At 38.3% G+C, this 17,547-nt stretch overlaps 1 protein-coding gene and 1 long non-coding RNA gene across 9 annotated transcripts in view; one reads left to right on the top strand and one right to left on the bottom strand.

The window, feature by feature from the left end:
* Positions 1-17,547, top strand: part of LOC147155774 (uncharacterized) — a 137,582-nt gene that overhangs the window by 67,566 nt on the left and 52,469 nt on the right. The gene's annotated exons all lie outside the window — the stretch shown is intronic.
* Positions 1-17,547, bottom strand: part of vstm2a (V-set and transmembrane domain containing 2A) — a 50,057-nt gene that overhangs the window by 8,329 nt on the left and 24,181 nt on the right. Inside the window, exons 3-4 of the mRNA XM_086066298.1 lie at positions 8,626-8,676; positions 4,697-5,033 (exon numbers count right to left, since the gene is read on the bottom strand). Coding sequence (XP_085922424.1) covers positions 4,697-5,033; positions 8,626-8,676 — 388 coding nt within the window. The remainder of the gene's footprint in view (positions 1-4,696; positions 5,034-8,625; positions 8,677-17,547) is intronic.

The following is a 17,547-nucleotide window of genomic DNA, read 5'->3' as shown; positions in this document are numbered from 1 at the left end:
CCACACGTGAAATTTGTTCAGTTGTGTCTTATGAGGTTTCCACCCAACGCCAGAGATTTGCTAGCTTACAGCCAATCAGAGCCGACACATTTTTGCATAATTTTCAGTGTATCGATAAAAGGAAAATGTAAATTTTGGCTGTTTTTTGGGAATTACTCACCGTCTCCTTGTTGAATGTTGAACAGCGAAGAGGTATTGGTGCATTTGTATCTGGTAAAGATGTTCGCGCTTTTTGTGTGCGCTTGATTGGTCAAAACAAACGTGCAAAGATGCCGCATCATCCAATCAGCTCGAAGTATTGTAAAGCAAGGTCCTCCTTTCCCGAAGGGATCTGCCGAGTGAAGTCCCAGATTGATAATGTGAAGAACTCGCTTTAGTGAATCACAATTATCAACCTGGCTTGTGAGGTTAAATGATTACTGACTGCTCACGGCTTGATATTTATTGGTCCAATTTGCTGTCTGTATTTTAAAAGGCGAATTTAGAAACTTTTAGATGGGAACCCCATTACTGACTGAAACACGTTCTATTTTAAAGAAATAGAGTCACATAAAGGAAAAAATGTATATTTATATCTGTTTCCGTTTTGCAGCAATTAGCATTAGATTATAGCTAAGTTTCATCATTATTCACAAATCTGTTTAGAACTGTGGGTAAATGAGCTTGTTTGCAACATGGCCCTGGTTGATCTCTTATACTCTGCTGCCACATGCTGGCCGCTTTGGTAATAACTATCATTGCTTCAAGCATTTTCTTGAGTTTAGAGGCTGCATCAAAGCCTTCTTTATACTCTAGCATTAAAAAAAAACATTTAAAAAAATGTATAAATAAGTCTTGCATGATCATATTTAAAATGGAACATATTTATACGTTTTTGGGAGCAAATGAGTTAGCAGACTGTATCAAGTTTTCAAAAACGCCAGATCAACTTTTTAAGAACTAGATCAAAGCCAAGAACATTTGTATAAAGTATACTAATGAAAAGAAATTCTACAAAAGTAGCAAAATTCTATGGACATCTGCTGGGTGAGCCACCACATCTTTGTTCAACAAGATGTCATGGAGCTTACTAATAGTAGACTAGAGTCAGTATCGGGCACAAGGTGCAAGTTAATAGCATTGATAAAAATGACAGGCCAACATTGTATAAGACAAATACAAAAATGGGCAGCTTTGAGTAGCTGTGGCATTTCTAACTGGCAAGATGGCTCATCTGCGAACATATAGAAAAGGTTCCATTCTCCTGTCGTCCCCTCTGAGATTTATCAAGAAAGAAGGGAACGACGGAGGGAGATATCAAATCAGACCACAACTGACACTTGTGGGCGGAAACGGTGACCAGATGTCACGTTGTCATTTAAAAGTTCTACACTGTTTACAGACTGAGTTTGAACGTCGTCCATTTAATGACACTCATCTTCCTAGAACCCAAGCAGGGACATGATAACAACCTTAATAGTCACACGTCTCTTGCTGCTAGCCAAGGTGCCCACGGCTGCCATGGGTGTGCAACCCACGGAGACACGTTTATCAGTGTCAAACACACAGCACAAGCGATGCACCGCAACAGAGTTGTCAGCATAATGTTGCTGATAATCTACGACACTGCAGCCCTGCGGTTTATTGAACTTGTTTCCATCGTCCAGTAATAATCTATGTTTTGCTTCGGGTGCAGGAGGTGTTCTGTGCCCACAGCGTGACTGACTTAATGTTTAAACTGCCTGACCGCTTGGAGAATGATTGGCATTTAAAGGTGGGCTGGTAAAATTATGACTGAAATTAGTTTGATAGGAAGAGGAATGAAAAATATGGAGGTAATGAGAATTTAATCTCCTGAGGATAAAATGTAGACTATCGCAGTACAAGGGGCAGCTCCAGACGAGGAACAAAATCAAACCGCAAATGTGACTATAAAAAGGCAATATTGCTTTTAATTTGTCAGTAAAATGTGAAAGTAACTTTTGGATTATATGTGAGTTTAAATCATTACAGAAGCCATTTTTCCACCCAGTGGACCAATTCAATTTGGTTCACCACTGCGTGTTTTAGTTGGGAGCAGTACACCTTAAATCGGGCTTGCGTTTCTAAGACTGCTCCCAATTATTGTGAGAAATAAACATGATCAGTGTCTTCAGCTCAATGATTCATTGATTAACTAATTTGCTCCCAAAAACATAAATACGTTCTATTTTAAATATGACCATGCTTCCAAAGACGTATTTATACGTTTTTTTAAATGCTAGAGCATACAGACGGCTTTGATGCAGCCTCTGAACTGAAGAGAAAGCTTAAAGCAATGGTAGTTATTACAAAAACGGCCATCAGGTGGCAGCAGAGTATAAGAGATCAACCAAAATGTTGAAACTTGGCTATATTCTAATTCTAATTGCGGCAAAACGGAAACGGATACAAATATACTTATTTTCCTGATGAAAGAAGAGACTAATCTTTTTTTTGATAGGTTCCATGTTTTTATAGCGATTGAACAATATATTTTGTGGGCCTTGCAATATCAGTCAACATTTTGTAAAACAGCTGGGAGCGAAGAGGGTTGCTTCAGTGAAAATGGCTGGGAGTGAATGAGTTAAATGTAATCTGAGCAAATGTATTACTTCAGAGGTGTGTATCAATCTGGTAGCACTTCACACTAATCACCAGCCAAAATAGCTCTCAGCTCCATTTTTTTTTGTTCTTTCTTTTTTGGAAAAAGGAATGTTATTCACACGATTTTACAATAACAATAGAAAATAGGCACAAAACTATTACCTCCACCTTAATGAAAACAGCCTTGTACAAAGATAGAAGACACAAAGAAATATTGGGATTGAATAACTATGTTTCATGTCTCTTTTTGTCAAATAATTCAATTTTGTCATGGCCATTGTATCTTGTCTGTTCAAAAGTGGTGTTCGCCATCTGTTCGAGACAACGGCTCGATTCATTGTTTACAAGTGCAAGCGTCTGCCTTGTAGCGGATCGCTTTTGTGCTACTGACAATTCTGAGATCCCGCATATACAATATTGCAATGATCCAAAGTGGATTTACATTTGTGTGGGTTGAAAGCTCACCGCATCGCATTCAGACACACAAGGACATTTTGTTCATTAGTATTTGACGCTCAAGGCGGAGGTTGAAACTCTTAATTTTCCCAACTTTGACGGCAGTATAGTGGATCTGTGGTTAGCACTGTTGCCTCATAGGGTGACAAATCCTACCTACATCAAAAAAGGAATAGTTGTGTGTTTCTCCGAAAGCCTTGTGATTGACTGGCAATTACTCCAGTGTGTACACTTCTGGCCTGAATTCCTCGGGAATAGGCTCCAGTCTACTTTGCCAAGGATGAGCAGTACATGAAATTGTGGATGAAGTCATACAGTGCAGACTACCGGTAATAGAAACAAGTCATACACACAATTATGAGTTGCCCCCAAAAATCTGACCCGTTTAACCTGATTCCCCCTCAAAGCAAAATCAACAATTTTCACAAGGGTCATAGTAATTGTACACTTACTGGAAAAATGTAATCAAGCTCATTATCTTGAGCAGCACAACAGCCAGTCTGACAAATTTGCCATTTAGGGGAGCACAATTTTTGTTGAGTTTGGTCTGACAGCTGTTTTGAACAAATTTTTGGGTGAGGAATCCAAAACTGGTAATTTTTTTGAGCAAAATGCATGCCCATGTTACATTTTGTCGCTGCTACATGAAAAACACTTATTTTTTATTTATTTATTTTTTTACATTTTTACGTTTTTTGGCATGTCTGCATTCAGTTTCATCCCCAAAACAAAAAAATGCCAAAATAAAATATATATTTTTTAAATTACGTGAAAGACATTTAAATTTGTCTTTTTTATTTGTATTTTTTTTTTTACATTTTTATGTTTTTGGGATGTCTGCATTTAGTTTCATCCCAAAAACGTAAAAATTCGTTTTTCACATCATTTTTTACATTTTTATTATTATTTATTATTATTTTTTTTACATTTTTATGTTTTTGGGGATGAAACTGAATGCTGACATCCCCAAAACGTAAAAATTTTATTATATATATATTTTTTTTTAAATAAAAAATACAAAAATGGACAAAAATGTTTTTGGGATGAAATTGAATGCAGACATCCCAAAAATGGAGGTAAGTGTTTTTCACATAGCAGCATCGATTTACAGTATCATAATCAGCTTTTCTTACTAGTTTTTCTACAGCTAATCAGTGGAATTTTGCTTATCTGGAGTGTAAGTAAAACTTGCCGTGCTAGGAAAGAACTGACTGCAGTTTTTAATTCAGCATGCCAGTAATATCGTGATCTACCATTTTAAAGGCTAACATTGGAGAGAAGCCCAATTCAATCTGAACCGATGATGCAAACCAAAGACCTGTGGAGGAGATCTCAATTTGTATCGTTTCAGAGGTGTCCGAGTTCATTTGGAGTGTACGCACATAAATAATCACTCTGATTTAATTGGGATGAACTGCATTCATCAGACCACACAGGACCCCCTTTGTTCTTATTTTCTGCACCTATGCACACTATCCCTTCAGCCTGATCAAGACTCTCGCTGTGACTTCGACCTACGATTGTTTCCTTATAGGCAGTGTGCGTGCTTACCTTTTTGATTATTAATCATATTTCACGTTATGTGCGTAAACCTTCCCAGTTCCCACCATTGTTGAGTCACAAATACTTCACATACCTGAGCTGGGGCTGTGTTTCGCTGTATTGGAGGATGTGTGAGAAGAAGACGAGGAGTCCACCCTCTGATCTGAACTCATGCTGTCTTGGCCCAAAGACGAAACGGACTTTCTTGGTTTCTTGTCTGTCAGGTGCAGGGGGGAGCTTTTCTTGGGAGGCTGCAATGGACGCCTCGCTCTGGCGGAGGCGTTGACCCTCAGCCAAGCGTGGGCTTTGTAATCCACAATCTCCCCGTAGTTGGCTTGTGTCACACGGCACTCGTACACGCCCTCATCACTCTTGCTGACTCTGGAGATCTGGAGCTTGTGGGAGATATCGTTGCCCTGCACTTTGACTGTCTGTAAGAGTAACCGGAAGAAGGCAAATGTCATTGTTTTTGTAATATTGGTAATAATTAACAACATCCGTGAATGAACACTTTCCGTCTTTCCTACGCTTGCCTATTTGAACATATTTAGTTCCCCGGATGCCCATGCTGAAGATGATTTTGTGGCCCAGTAAGAAAAGAGCATGCATATTAGAACTAGAGCAGGAAAAAGATGATGATTGAATTGAATGGAAGCCATTTTATGCTAATAATACCCTGCCTGTATATTCTGCTGATTAGCCCCTTCGGAAGAAGGTGTTAGAAAATCAGTTGCCATTGTGTATTCTCTGCATGCATCTGAGCATCACTGAGGTCCTAATATAGTTGCCTGTTTCCTGCACATATGCAACACATTTGCTTGAGATCGTTATAAAGTTGAATCTTTCAAATTTATGTTCTTACTTGAGTTAGTTGGATCCCGTTAATTGTTTATAGGTCTTTTGATGATTTGAGATCATTTTGTTGCTATGTTGCCATTTATTTAGAGCCACCTTACTGAATCACACATACATGAACTCTAATTCTGCAGAGGTCAATGTTCCACCAACGAATACTCTTCAATTTTGGTCATGTAGCGTTGTGGTCGGAATTGAGCTGACGTTTTTCCCCGTTTTATTTTCCTTGGTGTTTCTGTTTCTTCCCGTTTCTATGTCAGTAATTGCCTCCCAAGTGTTGATTTAGACCGTTTGGTTTGTTCGCCACACTGATTGTCTTTTTGTGTAATGGACCCTGAGTTAAGGGGTTAAACTGATTGTTGTAAAGTTTAGATGAGAACTTTCACTAGTTCTTTTATCTTGAATGCTCGCTATACTAATAATAACAACCAGGAGACTGCATATTCACAGTTGAACAGTTGAAATGGATGCCAGAAGGATCAAGTACACACCTGCGGAGCCTTTTCTGCTGAATGCGGAAGAAAGTCGAATCTATTCAAAATGGTCTCTACTCATACTGTCTTGACCGCCGGCCCATATGAAAACTGGTTTCAACTGGATAAGTGTGCCAGATAGATAGAAAGACGCCATGCCAGGACAGGTCACAGCGACACGGCCTAGCTCAAGTCACCTATCTAATCATTAAGAGGCGTAATCTAACAGCAATAAAAGGTTTTTGTTTCAACATCAGCAGGCATGGTGGGTTGAAAAAACTACAAAACAGTATTGAATCCTGTATTATTTATTAGAGTAGCGCCATGGTTGACTTACTTTAGCCAGTATATTGAACTATTATTATTATTATACGGATGAGCAGTCGAAGATGGCAGCCAATCCCAGACAAGAACCAGGACATATCGGCACACATAAACATTTGAACAATACATCGAAAGTACAAAGACATCTTGGCCAGTAAAATCCTCGTCCTTGCAATACAGTTTGGAAACAAGGTTCGATTCCCACAAAATGAAATTTGCTCTCATCACGTCGGATATACAACCAGTAGTCTTTAGATTTTCAGCATGGAACCTGGCAGATGCTAAATGGTCTTTTTTTTCTTTTCTTCCCGTGCTTGGGTTTTAGGAGAGGCTTCCTTTTGCGGGCGACACATAAGCATGCCATTCCTCCGAGATGACTGCAATTCCATCCTTTTCAGTTGTTTTCTCCTTTTGCTATGTTTTTCTGTCTTCTGTAGCTGTCACTTTATTGTGTGCAAGGAAATTATTGTCTCTCTCAGGTCTTCCATGCGGTGCCATTTTTGAGAGCATGAAATGGGAAGGGGATTTTTTTTTTCCTCCCCCTCTCCGCAACACTTCTGCAGTCAGTTGCGAGCTGGCTGCTTGTTTGATGAATGATTAGATTCGCCTGTTGTTGAATACTGAAATGAAACTAAAGGTTTGTGACAAATCTGTTATGGTGTACGCATTTTTGCTGTGCACCACAGTAAGTTTTGTGTGTGTGTGGGACAAAACAAACTTGAGGTCCTAGTATTTCCTAGTGATCAAAACACGGTGGTATAGAAAATGGAGGGTTGGATGTTTTTAGTCAAGACAGTCCTTCAAATACAACCCCATGGGTCCCTAAACTACAATACAAGACACTTGGTCGTATTTTGGTGCATAATGAAACGACCAATATGGTCGTCATTGTTGGAGGATTTGTTGTTCTAGTCCCAAGCAGTACTTGCTGCAGATCTGTTGGCATCATGGCAGTTGGGTAATAAATTACATTTCCACAGCAGTTGCGAAATGTTTGCCGTAGTGGACCAACTGGTGAATGCCGATTGACCAAATTCTCCAAATCCAAGCGGTAGCCCCGCCCCCAGATAGGAACCAGCGCAACTAGGTCGAGCCAGCTTAACTGTAGAGGAACAACGGTGACACAAGGCTGTATTTACAGTAGACATTTTATTTATATTTTCTTTTATGGCTCCTCGCCTAGAAAGGATTTAGTACAGGGCTAAGACTCTGGTAAGCCGTACAAGTTTATCCTTGACTGTCAGAAGCCATTGACAAATGATGGGACTCGTTCCTTAAAAATAGATTTTGGTGGACTTTGGAGCCAATGAGAGCTTCATTTACTGAGTGGAGACTAATACAGATGCTTGGTGATTAAGCATCTGATGGAAGAGGAGAAAGATACCTAATAGGCCACTTGTAGGAAAGCTAAAAATGGATCTGGGTCATGAATAAGTTCATTAAAATATTTCACCTGTTTTCCCTTCAAATTATCATCAGACCAGTGTTCTAAATAAAAAAAAGAATCTCTCTCTTGAGAGTTTGGGTATTTTTGCTCTGAGTCAGGATACAAAACGAGATACTGACTTTATCATTAAATTTTGTCTGTATGGTCTGTATCAATTTTACAGTATATGTAATCCACTGAGAAGTAGGGAGATGTCCAAAATAGTCTTTGACCACCAGTAAAGGTTTTGGTGGCTTGGTACGGAACATGAGATGGGACTGTAGATTATAACTTCCTCCACTAAATAACCATCAAGCCACTTTTTGTCTCCTTCCAATGCACAGGCTTGAAATTTCAGTTTTTTGGGCTTCGACATTCAAATGTTAAGTGACGTTGACAAATTGACTAAAATGGTTCGTTTTATTCTACTGGCCAAGCTGGCCTCAGCCCACCCTTTGATGAGGTGATGCCAAAGGATGGGGGCACTGGTCTGGACTGCTGTCATTGAAGGGATTACAGCTGTGCATTGTCACAAGCCGGTTCATAGGTTTGTTTGCCAGTTTACATAATTAACCGGATTCCCATATGTTTCACATTTTCCTAGGTCAAGGCACATCCAGCATTTGGAATATTGATGAAGAGTGAGTTTATACCTTTTGGAGGATGTTAGTCGTACATCACAGTTTGCAGAAATTACCATTTTGTACCATGGCAAATTTAATTGAGCTGTACTGCTTCTTGGAAAGTGGCTATATACTCTCCCTCTTTATCATTAGAACAGAAAAATAATCTAGGGGCAGTGAATGACCCCCCCCCCCCCCCCCCACAACCATTTAACTTTAAGCATCCAAGTACTTCTAAATTGTCCAATTTCTGCCAATTACTACTGTGATTGAAATTATAATTGGATGTTGAGAAGCACTGGCTTAATGGTTTTGGACTTACACTTATTTTTGTCCCCTCGTCATCAGGATGAGGTTCCGGTGTTATCTCCATCTGTGAACAAAGAAGAAACAATTATTAGGATTGTGAAAGCAGACAATCCATATAGCCATTAATGGCTACATTAATTACTATAATTCCATCATTGTTGACGCACATGACATTCCAACAACAAAAGTGATCTCCATATTTCCATTTAAGTTAAAACACAAAGCATAATTACAGTTTACCCTCTAAGACAGGGGTGGGCAAACTCGGTCGGTTTCGGTCTAGGTTTCCCTCTTCCAACACAAGCTGATTCCAATCAACAGGATCTAAATTCAGATTTGTCTTAATTCAAACTAATGAATGCGGATTATCAGGGACCGTCCCGTTTAACGCAAGTCCCATCGTCTCATTTGTTGTTGTTTTTTTTGTTTTTTTTTAAGTCCTGTCAGCAGTGAATTGTTTTGGGCGATGTGTAAGTCAAATTCGTCAATCACAGAGTTGTCTATAGTGATTCATACGCTAAACCAATTAAAAATGAATGAAATGAAGTTCAATTCCTTCCTATTTGCTTTCACCTTTGCGTTCTCATTCTGATCCGCATTTAATCGCTAGTAGGTGTGTTTTCGTCATAATGGAACTAGAACTACTTCCTGCTTCCGTGTCTTAAGAATCTAAGGAAATGTAGTCCTACTAGGCTAATGTTGTGGTTGCCGGTTTGCTGGTGGCATATTTCTAATGTTTCAATGTTGGACCGTAGCATGGTAAACGACACAGCCAGCTTCCGATAGTTGCTGGGACTGAGCAAAAAAAAAAGTCAACCAAGATAGCATTTAGCATTAGCTGGTAGCACAACCAGGTTGACCAGCGATTACATTTGTTATAAATAGTTCCTGGTGAGAATTTATTATATATTTGATTTTCAGTCTTGGTTTTTTTTATTTTGAAAATCTGGTCACCCTATCTTACACTGTATAGAAACGAAAAGGACCTTTAAGGATCCTGCATGACATAGTACTTCCAGAGAGAGTAATAGGCCTCAACAACATCAGTGTCTGCAGTAAAAGTATTATTACCGAATAAAGCTTATGACAATAGTAAAAACTAGAAAAGTAATAAAACACATCAAGTTACACCATAGGAAAAAAACAAACTTTTTTTGCAGCGTGCTAGGATAATTGGATTTGGACTACATACTTTAACACTACTTTGTTACACGGAATGTCCATTGTAAGTGTACCATGCCAAGTAACAAAAAAACTGGAGAGAAGGTCACGTGATGAAGTGGAACATGCTCGGGCGGTGAAGGAAGACGTGAGGGCGATCTAATGCCTTCCATGACTGGAATGAAAAGAGAAGGGCAGGAGAAGGATAAGATGGCTACTGATGAGCATTTGCTGCAGAGAACACTCCTTCAACTGCTGTAATTAGCATCGAGAAACCAGTGCTGCTCCCTGGAGGACGCTCTATAGACAGGTGATTAATGAGCAGAATTACTGCTGGATCCAGCTTTCTCTGTCCGCATGTAGCGTGACTCTTACATCTTGATTTCACAGATGGACCTGACATACTCTATTGTATTGAAGAGATGTCTTTAATGGGGAAGCATAATTCATTGCCCTCTGCCGTGGCATTAGACCGTTTCATGTCGTTAATTTCAGCCTCCCCCTTTACAAACTTCACAGCAGTTTTATGGGCTTGCTGTGCAGTCTATATTTGTCACCTGAGAAGGATAAAGTTAGAGTATTTCACTGGAGAACTGTTGTGCCTGCTGAGATGTGAAGCAGCATACGTTTTATGAGTTATCAGTTATAAAAAAAAATATATGATTGATAGTCAAAATAAAACAACAAAAGCCAGCATGAAGAAAAGTTACCAAAACTTCTCTGTAACTTTCGTTTTATTCGCTTCTTACGTTGTACCCACCAACTCTTGTTCCACTTTTCGAATCCAGGCAGATTATCGGCGCCGATATTGGGCATTTAGACGAATATCGGTATCTGCCTCTTTTTTTTTTTTTTTTAAATCTGGTGGCCGATATAAATTAAATCTAAAACCATTTTAACTCGTTCACTCCCAGCCATTTTAAAACAACTCCCTTTGCTCCCAACTGTTTTACTGGATTTTGACTGATTTTGCAAGGCCCACAGAATATTTTGTTCTATCGCTATAAAAACATGGAACCTACCAAAAGAAAAATTTGTCTCTTTTTTTTCATCAGGAAAAAACTTTTAGATTGAAACCCCATTACTGACTGAAACACGTTCTATTCTAAAAAAATACAGAGTCTTATAAAGGGAAAAAAAGTATATATGTATCTGTTTCCGTTTTGCAGCAATTAGCATTAGAATATAGCTAAATGTCATCATTATTCACAAATCAGTTTAAAACACTGGAGAAAGGAGCCTTTTTGCAACATGGCCCTGGTTGATCTCTTATACTCTGCTGCCACCTGCAGGCCGCTTTCCTAATAACTACCATTGCTTTAAGCGTTCTCTTCAGTTCAGAGGCTGCATCAAAGACTTATGTATACTCTAACATAAAAACAAAACAAAAACTATGTAAATATGTTTTTGGGACCATGGCAATATTTAAAATAGAAAGTTTTTATACGTTTTTGGGAGCGAATGAGTTAATCTCAGGGAGCTATTTATTTTTAGTTAAATTTATAAAAGATGCTACTGACCCTGGGAACCTTCTGTAACTTTTGTTTTCGTTTGACATGAAAACAAAGAAATGTGAAAGTTTAAGATTTCAGGTCATTTAAAATATATTTACTGTTGAAAACTATAGAGAGCTACGGTATTTACTTGTTGAAGTTTCCATTTAACTTTTTAAGTTGTACTGATAACCTTGGGAGATCCCTGAACGTTTTGTTAGAAATTTAAAAGGATGTCAATTGTCTGAGATAAAAAAAAAAAACACTTCATTTTAAAAAGTCTGAAAGATTGTTCAATAAACATGCTTTAAGACATTACAACTGTCAAGAATGGCATTTGTATTTTATTTTTATTTTTTACGCTAGTATCCCTCTTCCCCCATTTTTACTGAAAATAAATATCGGCTTCAAATATATGTTATCAACCTCCTTGACTACTAATAATCTGCATCAGTGTCAGCCGTGAAAAAAACACATCGGTCTATCTCTACTTTTAAGGCATTCGGAAATAATCATGCCCTATTTTAGTTTCTTCACGACTGCAAGTCAAAGCATTGAGGTACACCAATGTGCCAGGGTCATACGAATCATCAGTAATCATTATCAATCATACTTGGTGAATGAGGTCTATTTTTGCTCTCAGGCTGGTAGAATGTACCCTAAGATAGCAACAGTGAAATTTCAGTGACTCAGGGATGAGTAAAGAGTCATTACGTTTCTCGCTATATTATCGCACGGGTGCTTTCTTACTGTAGTCAAAGGCAGCGGTGCTTAAAAGTATCTCAAATTCAATCTTCCGTCTCTTCATTGCAAAGCCCGTCCACTGTGACACTCGGCCATTCTTCGTGAAAATGTCTCATTGAGTACTCGTAAAATATGCGCTACAATTACCGGGCATAAAAAGCTTCATTGACACCCTGAAACTCAATTATCACATAAAGAAAAACTGTCAGGACTTCAACCGGAGTAGAAATGAGACCAGCCTCTGTTTCTGTGATTGTTTCACAAATGTTACATGACAGTTGAACGTCCAGGGTGATTGGCATCCATGACTAGTTAAGAGTGGGATTAAAGTATCACTGGGAAATATTAAATGACACCACGCACTTGACTCGAGCGCTAGCAAACCAACTAGCGTAGCATCTTGAGACAAGTCTGACGCTGGATCCATGTTAGCTCAACCATACCTGTCCATAGTAGTGAATTAATGTGCACAAAATGATACCAATGGGGGATCTTCATGTTAGAATCGAATCAGTCTTGCTTCCGATAATGCACGTCAGCTAATGAAAGCACTTTGATGTGAGCCTTGACCTGCCTGAATGAATGCAGGAATAAAGCAGGCATTGTTCTTCCTCTCGGGAACTGAACACCAAGGCTTTCCCTTTTCTCAGGGTTAACTAATAGAGAGACTAGAGAGGAGGGAAGACAGCTGGCTGAAGGATCACTAGCACGCTGTGTTCCCAAAACTCCCACCTCACTTTACTCGCCGGTGTAGAACAGGGGACTTCTTTTCCTCCACTTAGGATTTATATTTGAATATGTTGTCCTTTTCTGGAACTTTATGGTTTGAATTTGACTGCTTGTGCTTTTATGACATTTTGTGTGTTACTTGAGTCGCTGTAAAGTACATAAATGACCAACCAGACATCCCGGTTTAAACATGACAGTCCCGGTTTGAGCCGTGTGTCCCGATTTTTTTGTCTCACTTTTACGCATGCCCCGTCTCATTTAAAAAATAATGATAATAATAATCCAGTCAGCAAGCCATTTATTGTAATCTCTGAAAAACCCGTGAAATATCGAGGTACAACCCAATATGAATTTGTAATGTATGAATTTTGGACCCAAATACAAATCCGCAAATCCGTGATAAGTGAACCGCGAAGTAGCGAGGGACCACTGTATTTTCTATATAATACATAAATTAGGGCTCACAATTCAATTCCATTTTGATTTTTGAGAATCGATTTTCAATTCCAAATGATTCAAAATGATTTGATTGACAATTTCTGCTTCAATTTATAGATGTGCAAAGAATCGTCATGATCTACTCCAGCCTGAATCGCTAATGCTAATTAGCGCACTACTCGCGGCACTTTTATCATTCAAAAGAACGACTATTTATATACAAAACTTCAGGAAAGTATACAGAGAAGCATCTCACCATTACTCACCGGCATATGCTCTTCCTACGCTAAAAAAAAAAACTACTTTTATTGGAATAACTTGATCGTGACTTTTTCCTTCTACTCTCCAATGTGGCTACAACCTAATGCGTGGAACCGCACTGCCCCCAAGTGGCCAAATCGCGTACAACATTAATCGACATTTTTGGCACACCCCTAACATAAACTATGACTTTTGTTTTTGGAATTTGTTTTTGGTGCTTCATGGTAGATTGTACAATCTAAAAATGAAAGAAAAATATTCAACAATAAACTACATGAAGTTGATAAAAAAAAATATGATGACACTGAACTGCGAATTGTCAAACTTTACAAAAGCATTCCACATTCCAGGGATGTTTTCGCTTTTCAAAGCAAATCACTTGAGTTTCAAAAAGCGCTGTTATTCCCCATGGGTTTGAGGGGATGGCATACTTAATCCAAGTGTGTCACTGTGTGCTTGCTGCGTTTAGGGTTGCACTTAAATTGAATGAAAAAGCACAAAGAGGAGAATTAATCACAATAAAAGAACATTACCATGCATTGGCACAAAGAAATGTATTTGGAAAATGGATTTGTTGGAATCTTCCATATAAAATAAATGCAGCACATACACCGAGATGGGGAATATCAAGTTAAATGTTATAAAGAACATTCATCAAAGTCGTAGTGAACTGTAGAGAGATGCCTAATTACAGTGCTCACTGACTCCTGCTTGAAGATGTTTTTGGGTCTAAGCTTAGTTGTTAACCCTAATTACAGCCCACAGTTGACAGGAGTTCCTTTCACTTGCAAACACTAATCCTCCTTCACAGCCCATTGGTTTATGACTAGGGATATGTTAATTACATGTAAAGCCTTCAATTGTACATTCTAATACATGAAAGTGCACCATTACTTTATTCAGTGGGGAGGAAATGTTCCCCTGACAAGGAAAACATTACAGGAAGTTAAATCCAAATGAAGTCTGCTAATTAACTCGATGGCTCTCGAAACATTTCTAGGATGACGACACGACTAATTGATCTTCTTTCGAGTCGTGATTTGCCAAACCTGTTTAAAAAAATTAGCAACATATCCCACCTGTTGGTTTACAAAAAGGGTTTTGGCCCCTACGTTAGCTTAGCGCTAGCTAGCTAGCTAGTATGACGAGAGTTGCCACCCGTCCCGCTTTTTCCAGACTTGTTCTCTTTTTTTAACCAGCTGTCCATGGAAAATAAAAATCTCTCCCGGGACACGATTTGTCCCAGAACAATGCCAAAAGCTCATTTGATTTCCTTCATGCTGTAGTCTAAAAATGTCCCCTGTACTACTGTGTATTTGAACTACAGTATCATGGCTTAAAGTATTACCAGATAAAAATTTATTCTTTGCAAGCAACTGCACTATATCACGGGATAAAATTAGATTATCTGTGCAAGCAATTTTTTCAGAATTGCTCTATCATTGTCTTATCTTTCTATCATTCTATCAGTTGAAATCATCTTTGCTAGTCTGTAAATAGTGGCCTCTTGCATGAGGAGTTTCTGTTCGCTCGTTCTCGTACAGGCCTGCTACGAGCATCATGGAGGCTGCATTTACACTTTAGTCCAGAGGTGGCAGTCATGTGTAAAAAAAAGTTTCGGTCCTTAAGGCATCTTTAAATTAACTCAGTAATTTTGACACCTTTTATATACGTATATATGCTCGAGCTTTGTCCAGTGTCCCTTTTTTTCACAAATCCAAGGTGGCAACCCTAAGTATGACAGACACGACAAGGAGGTACTACACGGAACACTTGAACAAAAGTGGAAAAAAAAATACACTGTCCAGGTCAAAGAAAGTTACTTTAAACTAAAAACCTTTTCGTAGGCTAACTCGGCTGCGTTGGACAACATATGGTGTAAAGTGCACTCCATTTAACATTATAATGAAATTGGACTTTGTGTTTTTCAGCAAAAGTACAATTAGTAACCCATTCAAATTGATTCGGGGATTGGTAGTTAAATGGTAAATAAACACGTGATTTAAGCTTCTGTGCATTTTTTTAAAACCACATTTAACTGTGTGATGACTAATACTAGCCTACTATTTATTGTCATTATGTACTTTTTTTTTGGACATGCAATGATTGAATTGAATTTGTATAACCAATAAATAAATTCATTCACCCAGTGTCCTTATATTAATTAACTTATTAAAAAGCAATTTAATTTAGCGCTTTTCAGAGATGCACAGATGACTCATCGGTTTCAACTCATTTTTTCCGGCCATACTTTCCAACTGTGTGACCTTGTATATGCAAGATTCATCAGTCCATTAGGAACCCAATAAATTATCCTTAAAATAATTACATTCATTAAACTACACTAAGATTCTAGTTTGTATTTACTGTAACTGAGCTGCCTTTAACTTAATTAGTTCATTACCTTCCTGCCAATTTAAATGACTATATTCACACATTAACTAAACGCAACCACGCAGTATCAGATGGGCCGCTCAATAAACTGCCCTGATTTGAGATAAAGACAAAACACTCTTTTTTTTAACTACAAAGCCACCAAAGTCAAAATATCCAGCGGGTTCGAGTCTGCAGCCAGCCAAGATAAATAAAACAAAAATGGTTGCATTCTTTACATACACTTGAATATTTATAGAAATAAAGAGTAATAAAGGGTTCACTGCCAACCTCGGAATAAAATGAATCACACATTTTTGGGGTTTGTGCATACCCGGATTACGCACGGTGGGGGTGTCATTGCGTATAAAAGGACTTTAACATTAAAATATAAAAAAAATATCCCTAAGTGTGGCGCCTCTCAAATCTCCATGCATGTTCGGTTACTAGAATATCAAAATTGTTGATACAGTATGTGTGAATGTAAGTGTGATTTATTGATATATGCCTGTAAATCACGATTTATATCACATATTTTTCTAAACCGTAGTTTTAACCAATCCACACCTAGCTTTAAAAATACAGCTCCTCTGTTTTCTTGTATTTTTTACAGGCCACTTCTGTTGGCAGCTTTATTATTGCACAAGCCAAAAGCCAATACAGCTTCTGATTATTTATGTCTTCGGTAGGCAAGGCTAGAACATCAGTAAATATGTCCAAGTTTGAAGGAGAGGATAAGGGAGAAGAAGGGTATTAATGTGATCTGCAGCGTTTTCTAAAAGGAAGTCATTGTAACTCATCATTTAAAGATGGCGGTGACTGCAAATTATTCAGTCAGCGGAAGATATCAGTTGCAATATTAATCTTTCTTTAGTTTGGGTGAGAGGGGAAACTTGAAGGGACTTGTTTTTACCACACGTATTTTATTTGGCGTAACATCATCATTAGATTCCACTGCCTAGAAATCTTGGCGCGTTGTAAAGGCCTTGTTAGTTGAGGAGCTAGCTTAATCGATCAGCTAAATATTCATCAACAGAGAGTCCGTGTGCGCAGTGAAGCTGTCTATTTATATTGTGAAACTGCAACAAGAAACATAAAATACAATCACTATATGTGCTACATACGCATGAATTATTATACAAACCAACAAAATTGGCCTATGCTAACAATTAGCAATCGCAATTAGCATTAGCGGTTAGCATTTGAACAAACTATTCAGCTCACATATACGTACATATTGCAAACACTTGTAAATAAGGTATGGGTTGGTATTGGTCTCAGGCAAAACGTCCAAGTATTTAGCACATCATTTCCAACGACATACCAATATATTTATAAAATATGTTACACAGAACAACAACAAAACAAAACAAAACATGAACTCATATCCAAGGATGGACAGTGACAAGTTTAGGAAAGGGTAAACCCTGAACGGATGAAAAGGCCTAATAGATTTTCCTGCTATAATTTTCGTCCTGATTGGCTAATCCATTTCTAGGGAGACACAAAGGTGAAACGGCAAGGCAGGAAATGAGGTGGGAAAGAGACATAAGCATTCTCAGAAGAATACTGATTGAAATGAGAAACACTGGGAGAAATTTCAATTCCAGCCGTTGGCTACTTGAATACTTACTCCATGCAATTGGAATGTCTAATAAGGACAAAGAGGTGACTTCTGAAGATAATGCTAAATTGTGAGATTTTGTGTGATTGTCGAACAGCCCTCTACATGTCGG

The sequence above is a fragment of the Leptonotus elevatus genome, chromosome 21 (genome assembly GCF_054856555.1).
Source record: "Leptonotus elevatus isolate MCC_2025b chromosome 21, RoL_Lele_1.0, whole genome shotgun sequence".
Classification (NCBI taxonomy): domain Eukaryota; kingdom Metazoa; phylum Chordata; class Actinopteri; order Syngnathiformes; family Syngnathidae; genus Leptonotus; species Leptonotus elevatus.
Note: the sequence above shows the minus strand (reverse complement) of the source record. Positions and strands in the feature narration are given on the sequence as shown.